The 14,634-nt window shown below is 36.1% G+C and overlaps 1 protein-coding gene across 11 annotated transcripts in view; it reads right to left on the bottom strand.

Annotated features, from left to right (window-relative positions):
• PLCB1 (phospholipase C beta 1) overlaps window positions 1–14,634 on the bottom strand; it is a 670,724-nt gene that overhangs the window by 119,674 nt on the left and 536,416 nt on the right. For all 11 annotated transcript variants that reach the window (XM_073236918.1, XM_073236919.1, XM_073236920.1 and 8 more), the window contains 3 exons: window positions 13,014–13,138; window positions 4,096–4,250; window positions 996–1,160 (listed from right to left, as the gene is read on the bottom strand). In XM_073236918.1, coding sequence (XP_073093019.1) covers window positions 996–1,160; window positions 4,096–4,250; window positions 13,014–13,138 — 445 coding nt within the window. The remainder of the gene's footprint in view (window positions 1–995; window positions 1,161–4,095; window positions 4,251–13,013; window positions 13,139–14,634) is intronic.

Here is a 14,634-nt window from a genome sequence, read left to right as displayed (position 1 = left end):
TCAATATAAAATCCGTAGAGTACATGGCTATGTCCCATGACAAGAACATGAGACCAAGTAAGTCCTTAAAAATTTATTTTTGGTAACAAGGGAAAATTGTCATTTATTGACTATGTTCAACATGCCAGAAAACATTTTATAAATGTGTTCAGTGTATCAGGGAATATTATAACAACTCCATGAAGTAGTCACTATTATTAAATAAAATTAATATGTGAAAAGAAAGCTGGAGCACAGAGACCTTTGGCATAGATATTCTCTTTGCAAAAGATTGTCTTTGTAAAGATGTTGGCTAGATAGAAGGAAAGGTAAGAAAATCTGCTCTAGCTCCCACCGCTCCCCTTTCTGTCTTCCTTTATGTGACAACTATGTGTGAAGATTTGCTTTTTGGTGAAGGCAGAGAGAAGGTCCAGTCGAATGTGAAAGGTTTTAACTTTATCAGACAGAATCCAGATGAGATAGAATGACCAGCTGCCCACTATGGACAGTGACTGTAACGGAGTATGTGGTGGGGACTTGATAATGGGGGCAGTCTAGTAACCATAATGTTGTTCATGTAATTGTATATTAATGATACCAAAATAAAAAAAAAGAATGACCAGCTGCCAGTGGCTAGAGATCCTAGGGAGTCTAAAGAAGAACGGACTTCCTTTTTCTTAGCTACCACAGCATCCCAAACCTCCCAGTCAACTTCACTGGAGTTACAATGAAAATATATCATTCATCACTTGTTTCATGAGAAGATATGAGTTCAATTCTTATGTCATTTTAATCTTCCAAATGAGGAATACTAGGGTTAATTGATTGACAATTCTGAAAGCCCTAATAAGTGATTCACAGAGATCTCAAATAGTTTTCAAGAGAGCTTTGAAAATGCTATTGCTTTATACCTGTGAAAATTCCCCAACTAAGCAACAAATAATTCCTCATTTCACTTTTTTTCAGAGTAAAACAGAATGTGCAGCTACACCTTGTGTCAAAGACATGAGACCAACCTTTTTAAACACAATGGGCTCCTCTTCCCAGACGGGATTGACAGCATTTCCTTGGGATGTTTTAGTTTTAAAGGCCTTCCTCCTTGTGTCCACGGGCAAACCGAACATATCCACTTCCACGTAAGTCCCAACTTTCTTGTCAGAAAGAAACTGACCAGAAATAATCTAGGAAACAATAAAAAAGGAACTTTTGTTATAAATGGACAATGATATAAGAGATAAGAGAATAGTTAGGTATAAATGTTTGAGGGTGAATGTTAAATCATAATCAAAATGAAACAGAAGCACAAATATGATTTACCTTTAGGTTCAAGAATTAGTAGAGGACATTGTAAATGCTAAGGTTAAAAAGAGCCAATTAATAGGATAAAGTTGTATAGGAATAAATGAATAAATAATAAAAGTTTGATGAGATTATACCTTTTGTAGTTGAGATACAGTTATTAAACATTAAAGATTGCTCTTCAGAGCCAACTGAATGAAAAGGGTTTTATGATACTTAAAAATATTACAAGAGAAAAATTCTCATTTTGACATAACTATAAATGAAATCAAAAGGTCACTTAAGAATTCCAACCAAACATGTAACATAGTAGAAACCTTAGCATTTAAAAAATTTCCTCCTATTCAAAGCATGCAATCAGAAGGAGGGGTTGTAACACTTGCTATTACAATTCTCAAAGTTGTTACACTTTATAGAAAATGCCACAATGATGATAAAAGGCAAAACTAAAAACAAATGTTGATTTTAAAGCATCAAGTCCAGTTTCCCACTCTTAACCACACCCAGTTACCCATCCACACAGTTAGGGGTATCCTTGGCCTCACTATATAAAATTAATAGATATATGGGGATAAAAGATTTCAAAATCACACATTCATAAAATATTTCCCATGTTTACCTCTTTTTCTGGCCCAGTTCTCAAAATCTGAGGGATCCTCAAGTGTGATAAAGGTAAATGGAGGCAAATGAGATGTCCTTCTGCTTTAACACCAACTAGGGGAGCAGTGCAGAGCATGTGCCTATGGAGCAAACCTGATAAAGATGGATTGTCTGGTTGACAAAGCTCCTTGCTGGCCAAAGGCTCTCTGAACTCAGAAAGGGAAAGGGGAAAAGCCCATGAAAGGGGACAGAATTACCAAGGTTATGGCTGGGCCAGAAATTGGATTTAGTGGTGGCCTGAGAATGGCCAGCAGCGGCTGACTAAGAAAGGCCAAAGTCAGCTGCATGCTGATGTGGTCAGACATTCCAAACAAGCTAGAGAGAAAGCCACCAAGGAGAGCTGCCTGAATTTGCCTGGGGACAACTCATTTCTCCTACATGTTCTCTTTAGCCTGAGTGGATGGGACCTGCTAGCAACAATTGGTTTAATTTGAAGTTCTGCATGAGAACAGCTTAGCAGACAATGTTTAGAACATGTTTGAAACCTCCAAGTTACATGAATTACCCTGGGAATTCAGATGCACAGAAGATTTTGTGTGCTTAAGATGTTTGATTAAAGCAGAAATCCTTAACAAAAATAACCCTAACCCTCAATGTTCTTATCAGCAAAATAGGACGGCAGAACACCATCGAGCTCACAAGTCCATTCTGGCACTACAAATTCTATGTCAGAGGATCAGAACAAAGGCACTCCAGGGATAAACTGCGTTTTGCTCTAGCTGTGATGTTAAAAGCAGGATGCTACTGAAGCATGGCACAGCCATGCAGGGAATACTGGCAACCCCAGAACAGTGTCTCCACAGTTTGCATTTGTCTGAGACTCTTTCTCCTCAACTTACTTTCCTGTCTCTATGTCATAGTTTTATAATTGTTTGTACTGTCATGGTGGAATTTTCAAGAAAAAAATAAATAAGTGAGCAAACATGTGCAAACAAGAGCAGTTGGCAAACAAGGACAAAATATTATTAGTTCGACCCAATGATTACAACAATTGAGAAGGATTCTAAAAATAATATTTTATTAGTGTGTGATGCTTAAGAGTTTACCTTAATCACACTTGACAGGAATTAAACATTCTTGGCTGAAAACAATTTCCTAAAATAAATATGATCTTGAAGCTCTAATTCTGCCAACTCCATTCTTCAGATAGATGGTGTAAAATAATTTCAAAAGATATAATTGTGAGACAAGTTATTGAAATTTTATTTTTAATCTTTGATATAAAGTGACATAAATTTTAAAGTAAAAATAGGCTCAGTCAACTTAGGGTAGATAAAAATTAGTGAAACTGTGACAGAAAATTCCTTACATAGATTTTCATATGCCTTTGATTTAGGATCAATTGGAAAATTGCATTTATATCTAACAAAAAACATTTCTTAGCTCTACAGTTAATCAGTTAAACAGAGAAGAAATGAAACTTTAAAAAAGTAAATGAAACTCAGTACAACAAACCAAAGGTTTATAGAATTCATATAAAAAGCTGTATATAAAAGTGATTTCCCATTCATGGTAGTCAAAATATTTTCTCATAGCTAAAAATTTTTACCTGCTGTAATCAATTTCAAAGACTGTAGAAATCTTTTTTAGAATTAATATTTAGGGTCAGATATAATTTTAAAGCAACTCTTTTATTTAATATAATTATATATTTTGTTATGTTTTAAATCCCTGGATACTCTGATAGATTTTCAAAAGCCTTGCTCTAGTAACTTGAGAGATTTTATTCAATATTTAACAATTTACTGAGAGAATACTTTTTCTTCTAATTTTGCTCAGTTTGGGTATTTTCCTAGGACTAATGGGGGAAGAAAAAAGGCCAGAAGATTTTTCTAACGTGGGTCACTAATTTCCCTGGTAAATTTCATGGTGGCAATATTACCCTAAAAGAAAGGACTAGCCGTGGTGAGTATCACCAACTTGTTTTATTGATTTAGGGTCTGATTTTTATCCTTTTAAAGAGAAGGGCTTAATCCCATTATCCTATGCATGTGGCTTCTGACTTCAAATTTGGATTCAGTCCTTAAAGAAAAAAATGTTTGAAGGAAGTGGAGACTTAGATAGCAACTACATTTTCAATGAATAAACTACTTCTTTATGCAAAATAGGTTATGGTCCCTCTTGTTGGGGACAATTCTGTAACAGAGGTGTACATACCTTGACAGATAAAGTGTTGGCCACTATCCCATCTACGATGCCTTCAGTGAATGGATCAAAATGCTTGTCAGGTCTTCTCATGAACTCTGGCTTTAATCGGTAGCCACTCTTCCCATTGTATTCATACATTCCCATGTTAATCTGCATAGCCAGGTCTGTATATCAAACACACAAACCTTATTGTGATTATATTTATACTTGAATCAAGAAAGCAAGATCACATTCTAGTCCACTTTAGTTCCCCTTTACAAAGAAATATTTATTCATTGTAGAAATTTAGGGAACATAAGAAAAAATATTGAGCTGTATCTCCAAATCCAGAGATAAACTACTGCCCACAGGTTGCTGTTTATTGTTTTTCCACTTTAAATGTATTTTGAAAATGCAGAATGTCCATTTCATTAATTGTCTGCTTTAATTTTAGCAGCTGTATAAAATTCTTTTGAATGGATACATTTGAATAAATATAACACTAGGCTCCTTTTTGGGCACATTTATGTGTTTTCTAATTTTTCACCACATAATGTTTTGATGAATGTCATTGTGGTGACATCCTTGAAGCCATCATTAAAAATACTCTTAACAGTGGAATTTTTGGGTCAAAAATGTGCATGTTGGAAAAGCTTTTTGATAAGTCTTGCTAAAATGCCCTTTAGAAAGCTTAAGCCTACTTTAAACCTCTAATACATGCATTTGAGGATATTTTTCACATACATCACTCATAAAGGATGCTATAATTCTTCCCTTTCTAAATTTATAGGAAAAAAAATTTCCTTTTTAAAATTTGCATCTCTTTGATTACCTACGACCAGTATCCAATTACACACTGACTTGTGTCTAATAGACAGAGATTACTGGTCAAAGTTTTTCTAAGACTGGGTGTGTGAAATGAAGATTCAGACTAATTGCAATGATAGGGTTAAAAATAAAAACATTTCAAAGCCGTATGGAATCTGGGAAGCTCTCATTTTTTCCAGATTATGTCATGACTCATCTCTATTTAGATGGACAATAAAGAGGTGATGGTAGAATTATTTCAAACTTCCATGTAACAGATCACTTTTAGAGCAGGGAAAACAAGTGAAACTTCATCTCTAGTGTTATTAAGATATTATAAGTGTGATACCAAAATTGGACAAGAAAAGAAAATGGTGGACTTAATCACACTTGTCAAATATTAACTCTACGAAATTGCATTAGCAAATCATATGTTCTAAAAAATAATACACAGCAAGCAAGTAGAATGTATTCCAGGAACAAAAGGATAATTACCTTTTAGCAGATATATTAATATAATTTATCACTTTTACTCACAAAAGAAGACATGAACACAAGATCATCCCAATAGATGTCCAAGAAATATTTAATAACATTCAACAAAGATTCCTAAAACATTATTAGTCAGTTAGGGCACATGTATACTCCTTTCACATGTGAAACAATACCTGTCTCAAAGTCCCAGCCCATATCTACTCAGTAATATCACAATGGTGAAATCCCACTAGTATTAGGAGAAAAACAAAAGGTGCTGACTCTTAGTACTATTATTTAATATTTTTCTAGAATAGTCCAAAGCACCGAGAAAAAAATTAGATATGATTATTGTAATTGTGTATCTGAAAAACCCAACAGAATCTACTAGCAACATAGTTTATTATAAGAGCTTAGGAAGATGATAATTTATCAAATACATTTATTAATAAAATAAATAGACAATATCACTATACAGAAATAATTTACAGAAAAAAATAATTTGTTACAAAAAGACTTCATCCAAAGAAAGTAGGCCTCTAAAGAGTGATTTTGTGGATATGAGAACTTTTAAAGTGAAGAGTAGAACATTCTTTCTGTGCTAAGAAAACTAAACATTAAATGATGTCAGTTTACTTCAGATCAATTTATAAATTCAGGGTGATTTTAGTCAACATTTCCTTTTTTTTTTCCCACTGAGGGAGAGGGAAACACAAACTAAATTCATTTGGAACAGGAATTGCACTGCAATGGCAAGAAGAGAACTGAAATTAATAGTGATGAAGGTGAATTTACACTTGCAGTTATTAAACCACATTAATAAACATTATAATAATAATAGTTATCAGCTGCAGGAAGGCAAGTTTATTAACAGAGAAGAATATAAATTGAGCAAATGAACCCAGATTAAAAACAACAAAAAGTCTACATCTACTAAAACGTAGTTCCAGATTAGTGTAAAAAGGATAGATTTCTTACTGAGATTATCTATCAAAATTAAATCTGGATGGATAAAATGGTTAAATTACAAATAAAAAAGAATCCACGATAGGAATAGGAATAAGAATAAATATGGGTGAGATCTTGGGATGGGGAGTCTATAAGCATAAAAGTAAACCAAGACTCTGTAAAATAAAACATTAATCAACACAATCTTATCTGTTTCACAAAATAAGAAAACATGCTCTTTATATAATAAGTGCTATACAGATGACATAGTATTGTACATAAAAAACCCTAAAGAATCCACTCCAAGACTATTAGATCTAATATCTGAATTCAGCAAAGTTTCAGGATACAAAATTAATACACAGAAATCTGTTGCTTTCCTATACACTAAAGATGAACTAGCAAAGGGAGAAATCAAAAAAACAATTCCATTCACAATTGCATCAAAAAGAATAAAATACTTAGGAATAAACCTAACCAAGGAAGTGAAAGACCTATACTTTGGAAACTCCAAGGTACTCATGAGAGAAATTAAAGAAGATACCAATAAATGGAAACATCCCATGCTCATGGATAGGAAGAATTAATATTGCTAAAATGGCCATCCTGCCTAAAGCAATCTACAGATTCAATGCAATTCCTATCAAAATACCAACAGCATTCTTCAATGAACTAGAGCAAATCATTCTACAATTCATGTGAAACCACAAAAGGCTCCGAATAGCTAAAGCAATCCTGAGAAGGAAGAGTAAATCTGGGGGGATTACACTCCCCAAATTCAAGGTCTACTACAAAGACACAGTAATCAAGACAATTTGGTACTGGCATGAGAACAAAACAATAGACCAACGGAACCGACTAGAGAGCCCAGACATAAACCCAACCATATATGGTCAATTAATATATGGAAAAGGAGCTATGGACATAAATGGGGAAATGACAGCCTCTTCAATAACTGGTGTTGGAAAAACTGGACAGCTACATGCAAGAGAATGAAACTGGATTATTGTTTAACCCCATACACAAAAGCAAACTCAAAATGGATCAAAGAACTAAATGTAAGTCATGAAACCATAAAACTCTTAGAGGACAACATAGGCAAAAATCTCCTGAATATAAACATAAGCAACTTTTTCCTGAATGCATCTCCTTGAGCAAGGGAAACAAAAGCAAAAATGAACACATGGGACCACATCAAACTAAAAAGCTTCTGTAAGGCAAAGGACACCATCAACAGAACAAAAAGGCATCTTACAGTAAGGGAAAATATATTGTGAATGACATATCTAACAAAGGGTTAACATCCAAAATATATAAAGAACTCACAAGACACCCAAAAAGAAAATAACCTGATTAAAAAATGGATGGAGGATATCAAGAGACAAGTAATTCTCCAAAGAAGAAATTCAGATGGCCAACAGACACATGAAAAGATGCTCCACATCACTAATCATTAGGGAAATGCAAATTAAAACCACACTGAGATACCACCTCACACCAGAAGGATGGCCAGCCTCGAAAAGACTGAGAACAACAAATGCTGGCAAGGATGTGGAGAAAGGGGAAACCTCCTACACTGCTGGTGGGAATGTAAGCTAGTTCAACCATTGTGGAAAGCAATATGGAGGTTTCTCAAAAAATTAAAAATAGAAATACCATTTGACCTGGGAATCCCACCCCTTGGAATTTACCCAAAGAATACAAGTTCTCAGATTCAAAAAGACATATGCACCCCTATGTTTATCTGCAGCACTATTTACAATAGCCAAGATATGAAAGCAACCTAAGTGTCCATTAGTAGATTAATGGATCAAGAAGAGGTGGTACATATACACAATGGAATACTATTCGGCCATAAGAAACAGATTGTACCATTTGCAACAACATGGATGGATCTGGAGGATATTATACTCAGTGAAATAAGCCAGTCAAGGAAAGACAAGTGCCAATGATTTCTCTCATTTGTGGAGTATAACAAAAAAGCAAAACTGAAGGAACAAAACAGCAGCAGACTCACAGACTCCAAGAAAGGACTAGCTGTTACCAAAGGGGAGGGGTGTGAGAGGGCGGGTGGGGAGGGAGGGAGAAGGGGATTGAGGGGTATTATGCTTAGTACACATGGTGTGAGGGGTCATGGAGAAAACAGTGTAGCACAGAGAAGGCAAATAGTGAATCTGTGGCATCTTACTACACTGATGGACAGTGACTGCAATGGGGTATGGGTGGGGACTTGATAATATGGGTACATGTAGTAACCACATTGTTTTTTTCATGTGAAACCTTCATAAGAGTGTATATCAATAATACCTTAATTAAAAATTATTTTTTAAAGTGCTATTAAAAATGAAAAGGGAGAACCAAGATGGTGGCATGAGTAGAACAGCAGAAATCTCCTCCCAAAACCATATACCTTATTGAAAATACAACAAATACAACTATTCCTAAAAGAGATACCAGAAGACACAGGACAACAGCCAGACTACATGACTACATCTACATCTGTGTGAACCCAGCGCATTGCAAAGGGGGTAAGATACAAGCCGTGGCCCAGCAGGACCCGAGTGCCTCTCACCCCAGCTCCCAGCAGGAGGAGAGGAGTCAGAGCGGGGAGGGAGAGGGAGCCCAGGACTGCTAAACACCCAGCCCCAGTTATCCGCACTGAGAATGCAGACATTCAGTGTGTGAGGTGCTGGGTACTAGGGAAGACCTGTGAGCGGGTCCCCACAGCCAGCACCCCAGGGACAAAGAAAAGCAAGTACTTTTTGAAAGTCTTAAAGGGAGAGGGACCCCACAGCTGGAAGGACGCGTCCCGGGACACTAAGCCCAGCAGCTGTGAATCCCAGGGAACTCTGGGTGCCCTAACTTCCTGGGTGGCAGTGCAGTTTGGAGGCCCCTCACAGCAATAAACAGCCTCCCACCTGTTCCCCCTCTGACACGGCTCTGCCATATTGGAGAAGCAGCCTGAGGCTAGCCACACCCACAGCAACTGCGGAGCTCCAAAGAATTAGAAACCCTGCCTGCACACAGCTCCCCAGCACAAGCCGCCAGGGTTCGCTGTTCTGCCAGGAGAGGAAGGCCACAAACCAGCAAGAAGGGACTTTCTCTTAGCCAACACATGCGCCAGCTCCCCACAAATACCTCTATTGCCATGAAAAGGCAGAGAATTTGATACAGACTAAGATCACAGAGGCAAACCCTGAGAAGGAGATAGACCTAACCAATCTCCCTGAGAAAGAATTAAAAATAAAGCTCATAACCATGCTGATGGAGCTGCAGAGAAATATGCAAGAGCTAAGAGCTAAGAGCTTCTGGAAGGAGATTACAGAAATGAAACAATCTCTGGAAGGATTTATAAACAGAATGGATAAGATGCAAGAGGCCATTGATGGAATAGAAACCAGAGAACAAGAATGCAGAGAAGCTGACGCAGAAAGAGATAAAGGATCTCCAGGAATGAAACAGTATTAAGAGAATGTGTGACTAATCCAAAAGAACAATATTTGCATTATAGGGGTACCAGAAGAAGAAGAGAGAAAAAGGGATAGAAAGTGTATTTGAAGAAATAATTGCTGAAAACTTCCCCAAACTGGGGAGGGAAATAATTGATCAGACCACAGAAGTACACAGAACCCCCAACAGAAGGGACCCAAGAAGGGCAACACCAAGACACATAGTAATTAAAATGACAAAGATCAAGGACAAGGACAGAGTTTTAAAGGCAGCTAGAGAGAGGAAAAAGGTCACCTACAAAGGAAAACCCATCAGGCTATCATCAGACTTCTCAACAGAAACCTTACAGGCCAGAAGAGAATGGCATATATTTAATGCAATGAAAGAGAAGGGCCTTGAACCAAGAATACTGAACTCAGCACGATTATCATTTAAATATGAAGGAGGGATTAAACAATTCCCAGACAAGCAAAAGTTTAGGGAATTTGTCTCCCACGAACCACCTCTACAGGGTATTTTAGAGGGAGTGCTCTAGATGGGAGTACTCCTAAGACTAAATAGATGTCACCAGAGAAAATAAAATCACAGCAAAGAAAGCAGACCAACCAAATACTGACTAAAGGCAAAAAATAAAATCAACTACCCACAAAAGCAGTTAAAGGAAACACAAAAGAGCACAGAATAAAACAACCAACATATAAAGAACGGAGGAGGAGGAATAAGAGGGGACAAAAATAAAGAATGACCAGATAGTGTTTAAAAAAGCTCAATAAGTGAGTTAAGTTAGACAGTAAGATACTAAAGAAGATAACCTTGAACCTTTGGTAACCACAAATCTAAAGCCTGCAATGGCAATAAGTACATATCTTTCAATAATTACCCTAAATTTAAATGGACTGAATGCACCAATCAAAAGACACGGAGTAATAGAATGGATAAAAAAGCAAGACCCATCTCTATGCTGCTTACAAGAGACTCACCTCAAACCCAAAGACATGCACAGACTAAAAGCCAAGGGGTGGAAAAAGATATTTCATGCAAACAACAGGGAGAAGAAAGCAGGTGTTGAAGTAGTAGCATACAAAATAGACCTCAAAACAAAGAAAGTAACAGAAGATAAAGAAGGACATTACACAATGATAAAGGGCTCAGTCCAACAAGAGAATATAACCATTATAAATATATATGCACCCAACACAGGAGCACCAACATATGTGAAACAAATACTAACTAAAGGAGGAAAGAGAATGCAATGCATTCCTTTTAGGAGACTTCAACACGCCACTCACTCCAAAGGATAGATCTACAGGACAGAAAATAAGTAAGGACACAGAGGCACTGAACAACACACTAGAACAGATGGACCTAATAGACATCTATAGAACTCTATATCCAAAAGCCACTATTTACAATAGCCAAGAAATGGAAGCAACCTAAGTGTCCATCAGTAGATGAATGGATAAAGAAGATGTGGTACATATACACAATGGAATATTATTCAGCCATAGAGGAAAACAAATCCTACCATTTGCAAACAACATGGATGGAGCTAGAGGGTATAAATAAGCCATGCAGAGAAAGACAAACACCAAATGATTTCACTCATATGTGGAGTATAGGAACAAAGAAAGACTGAAGGAACAAAACAGCAGCAGAATCACAGAACCCAAGAATGGACTAACAGTTACCAAAGGAAAAGGGACTGGGGAGGATGGGAGGGAAGGGAGGGATAAGGGTGGGGAAAAAGGAAGGGGTTATTACAATTAGCATGTATAATGTGGCGGGGGGCATGGGGAGGGCTGTGCAACACAGAGAAGACAAGTAGTGATTCTACAGCATCTTACTACACTGATGGACAGTGACTGTAATGGGGTTTGTGGGGGGGACTTGGTGAAGGGGGGACCCTAGTAAACATAATATTCTTCATGTAATTGTAGATTAATGACAACAAAATTTTAAAAAAATGAAAAGGAAAATTAGTGATAGTCTTGAATAGGCAATTCATAAAAACAGAAAAATAAAATTCAAAACACGTATTTACATGGTTGACCTAAATGATAATCAAAGAAGTGAAATTAAAAAAACAGTGAGATATTTTTTCTGAAATTTTATTATTGTTATTATATTATTATTTAATGATAATATTTAACGAAGATTTCAAATGAGAAGGAACACACCATATCATACATTGCTGAGAGAGGAGAAATCTAATGCAACACATTTTTTTTAGTTTTTTAAACTATTTTTATTGGATTCATATATGTATACATTCTAAGTCAAGAGAAACACAAATTGTTATAAAAAAGCAGGCTTCCACTTCTCTATAAAAGCAAGCACTCACTGCATTTTTAGCTGATGATAGGTTTTATTTCCCTTCATGGCTCTAAATGAAATGTTTGTATTGCTGTCTCTTGATCTTTCCAAGTTCAGCTATTTTTCTGTTGACGTCTACAGAAGATGAGGATTGAGCTCTCTTCACTCCTGCCCCCATTCCTTCTGCCTCCCCATTATCTCTATAAAGTTATAATCTTTGCTCAGTTACCTTGTTTTGACTCCATAAATGCCATTTAGTGCAACATTTGTGATGGACAATTTGGCATTCTGCACAAAGGTTCTTAAAACTTTCAAATCTTTTAACAATATTTCTATTTTAGGAACTTTTCCAAAAGAACATTGGGAGACAGACTTGACAATTTATACTCAAAACAGTTCCCAGAGCATTATTTATAGTAGAAAAAATTTCCTAATGTTCAATGACAGGAAATGGGTTTTAGTTAATTGTAAAATGTGCTTAATATACAGCTATTAAAATTCATGTTTCTGTATAGAATTTAAATGTGTGTATTTTTAAAAAGGAATTAAGTGAAAAAGAATGTATATCCACAATCAAAAAAACTTAAGACTACAAAGCCAAAAATGAACAGTGTTAAATCTCTGAGTGGCAACATTCCTGGCAGTTTTATTTTTTTCTTTACACTTTTTTTGAATTTTCCAAATTTTCTGCAATACATGTTGCTTTAAAAAGTATAAACATTTTGGTTTGAAAGTAGCGCAAGACCAGTAGAAATAAAGGCTTATTTATAAACTACAAAAGACAATTTCTCCATTTTAAAACTCAGATTTTTTTTTTTGCATTGATAATTCCTTCACTGAAACTTCTTACAATCAAGTTTTTGCAATCAAGTGTGGCAATTCTTTTCTCCTTGGGAATGGCTTTTGGACACTTGGAAATGTGGCTTTATGGCAGAACAGAGCCAAGCTCTACTTACCCACTGTTTGGAAATTCAGTGCCACCATCTGACAACCTGCATTCCAGAAGAGCTGAGGCATATAGTTGGATGAATCCACACGTGTTCCTTTTGGATATATCCTGCTAAGCTGCATTTTGTTATATCTGGACCATCATGTTAAGTAGTGAATACAATTATAAAAATAATGAGCCAATACTATTTACTGAGAGGTCACCTTCCATAGTTCTCCACGGGGGAAATGAACTGAATATTGATAACCTCACTGGACCAATGGATGTAATTTTAAAAAGGTTTTTGAACAAACAGAATAAACGCACTTTTATAATATAAACGTAGCATCACTTCCACAAAGCCTTGTGGGTGAAAACTATTGAGGTAGCAAAAAGGTTGAGTCAAAGACAGTGTGATTCTTGTGGCGATTATTAAGAATGGGCTTAATGATTAAAGACACATGAGGAAACTCAAGCGTGTCAAATCAATGAGAGAGGCGGATACTGTGTTTGGAAGAAGCAGATACGAACTACGCAGCTATTTTTGAAATGCTGTCTGCTCATTTTCTTAACCTTCTCTGGGAATGCTATTTGTCATGACTATGGTCCTTTTTATGATTGATAACAAGGTAAATATACCTCAGGTTTTGGCCTTGTTCTGTATTTTGGTTCTTACTGTAATCAGCTTTCCATCCTGAGAACCTTTTAGCTATTGAGCACTGATTTGCCATTAACACACCACTGACTATTCCCATTACCAGATTTGGTACAGATTAATAACTAAGGTGCTGAGCTCAGGAATGGGAGTTAGGCCAAACAGAGTTTGAACCTTAATTCTGGAACATGCTAGCTGTATGATCTAGGGCAAAGTTTTACTTTTCCATGCCTCAGCTTTTTATAAAAATGAGATCAAAAAGAGATGGAATGATTCCTACATCACAGGGCTATTGCAAAGATTACATGACATAAGACACACAAAAGGTCCATCACAAAGGCAGTAATTAATAAATACTAGTGATCATGACTTCATACTAGTGTAGTATGACTTTATTTATGGAGTTAACATTTACTCCCTCTCCTATTGTTGATGAGTTTTAAAGGTGACTTTTTTTTATTCTACGACTATGAAATTGAGCTGTTTGGGACACTTAGTACACATTTTATAAAAAAAAAATGTGAACGCCTGTTTCATTTTATTTTGATTCATGGATAAAAATAAAAAGGTTTTTTGTCAGGATTATTAACAAAACCATCATTAGTAATATATATTTATATTATCATCATTATCTCAATTATTTTTTGATTACACATGTATTACATGTAAGGATGGGGCATGCCAATGCATATATCTCACATATATCTTACATATGTATAAAGCACCACACAACACAATCTTTACATATGTTGTCCCTACCTTAAGCAGCGAGCTGTAAAGCTGGTACCATTACTTGTTTTACGGAGGAGGGAAGTCAGAAGGATTAAGCACATTGCCAGAGGACAAAGAGCTTGATGGTGTGAAAATGACCTTGGAATCTGGGCTTCCTTTACTTCAAGGCCAGGTCTCTTTCCATCTGCCAGGCTGCCCCATTCATTATTGCACATAAGACCTGAAACTATTTATTACTCCCAGGAGACAGACTGAAGTCATT

Source organism: Manis javanica, chromosome 5 (genome assembly GCF_040802235.1).
Source record: "Manis javanica isolate MJ-LG chromosome 5, MJ_LKY, whole genome shotgun sequence".
NCBI classification, from domain to species: Eukaryota; Metazoa; Chordata; class Mammalia; order Pholidota; family Manidae; genus Manis; species Manis javanica.
Note: the sequence above shows the minus strand (reverse complement) of the source record. Positions and strands in the feature narration are given on the sequence as shown.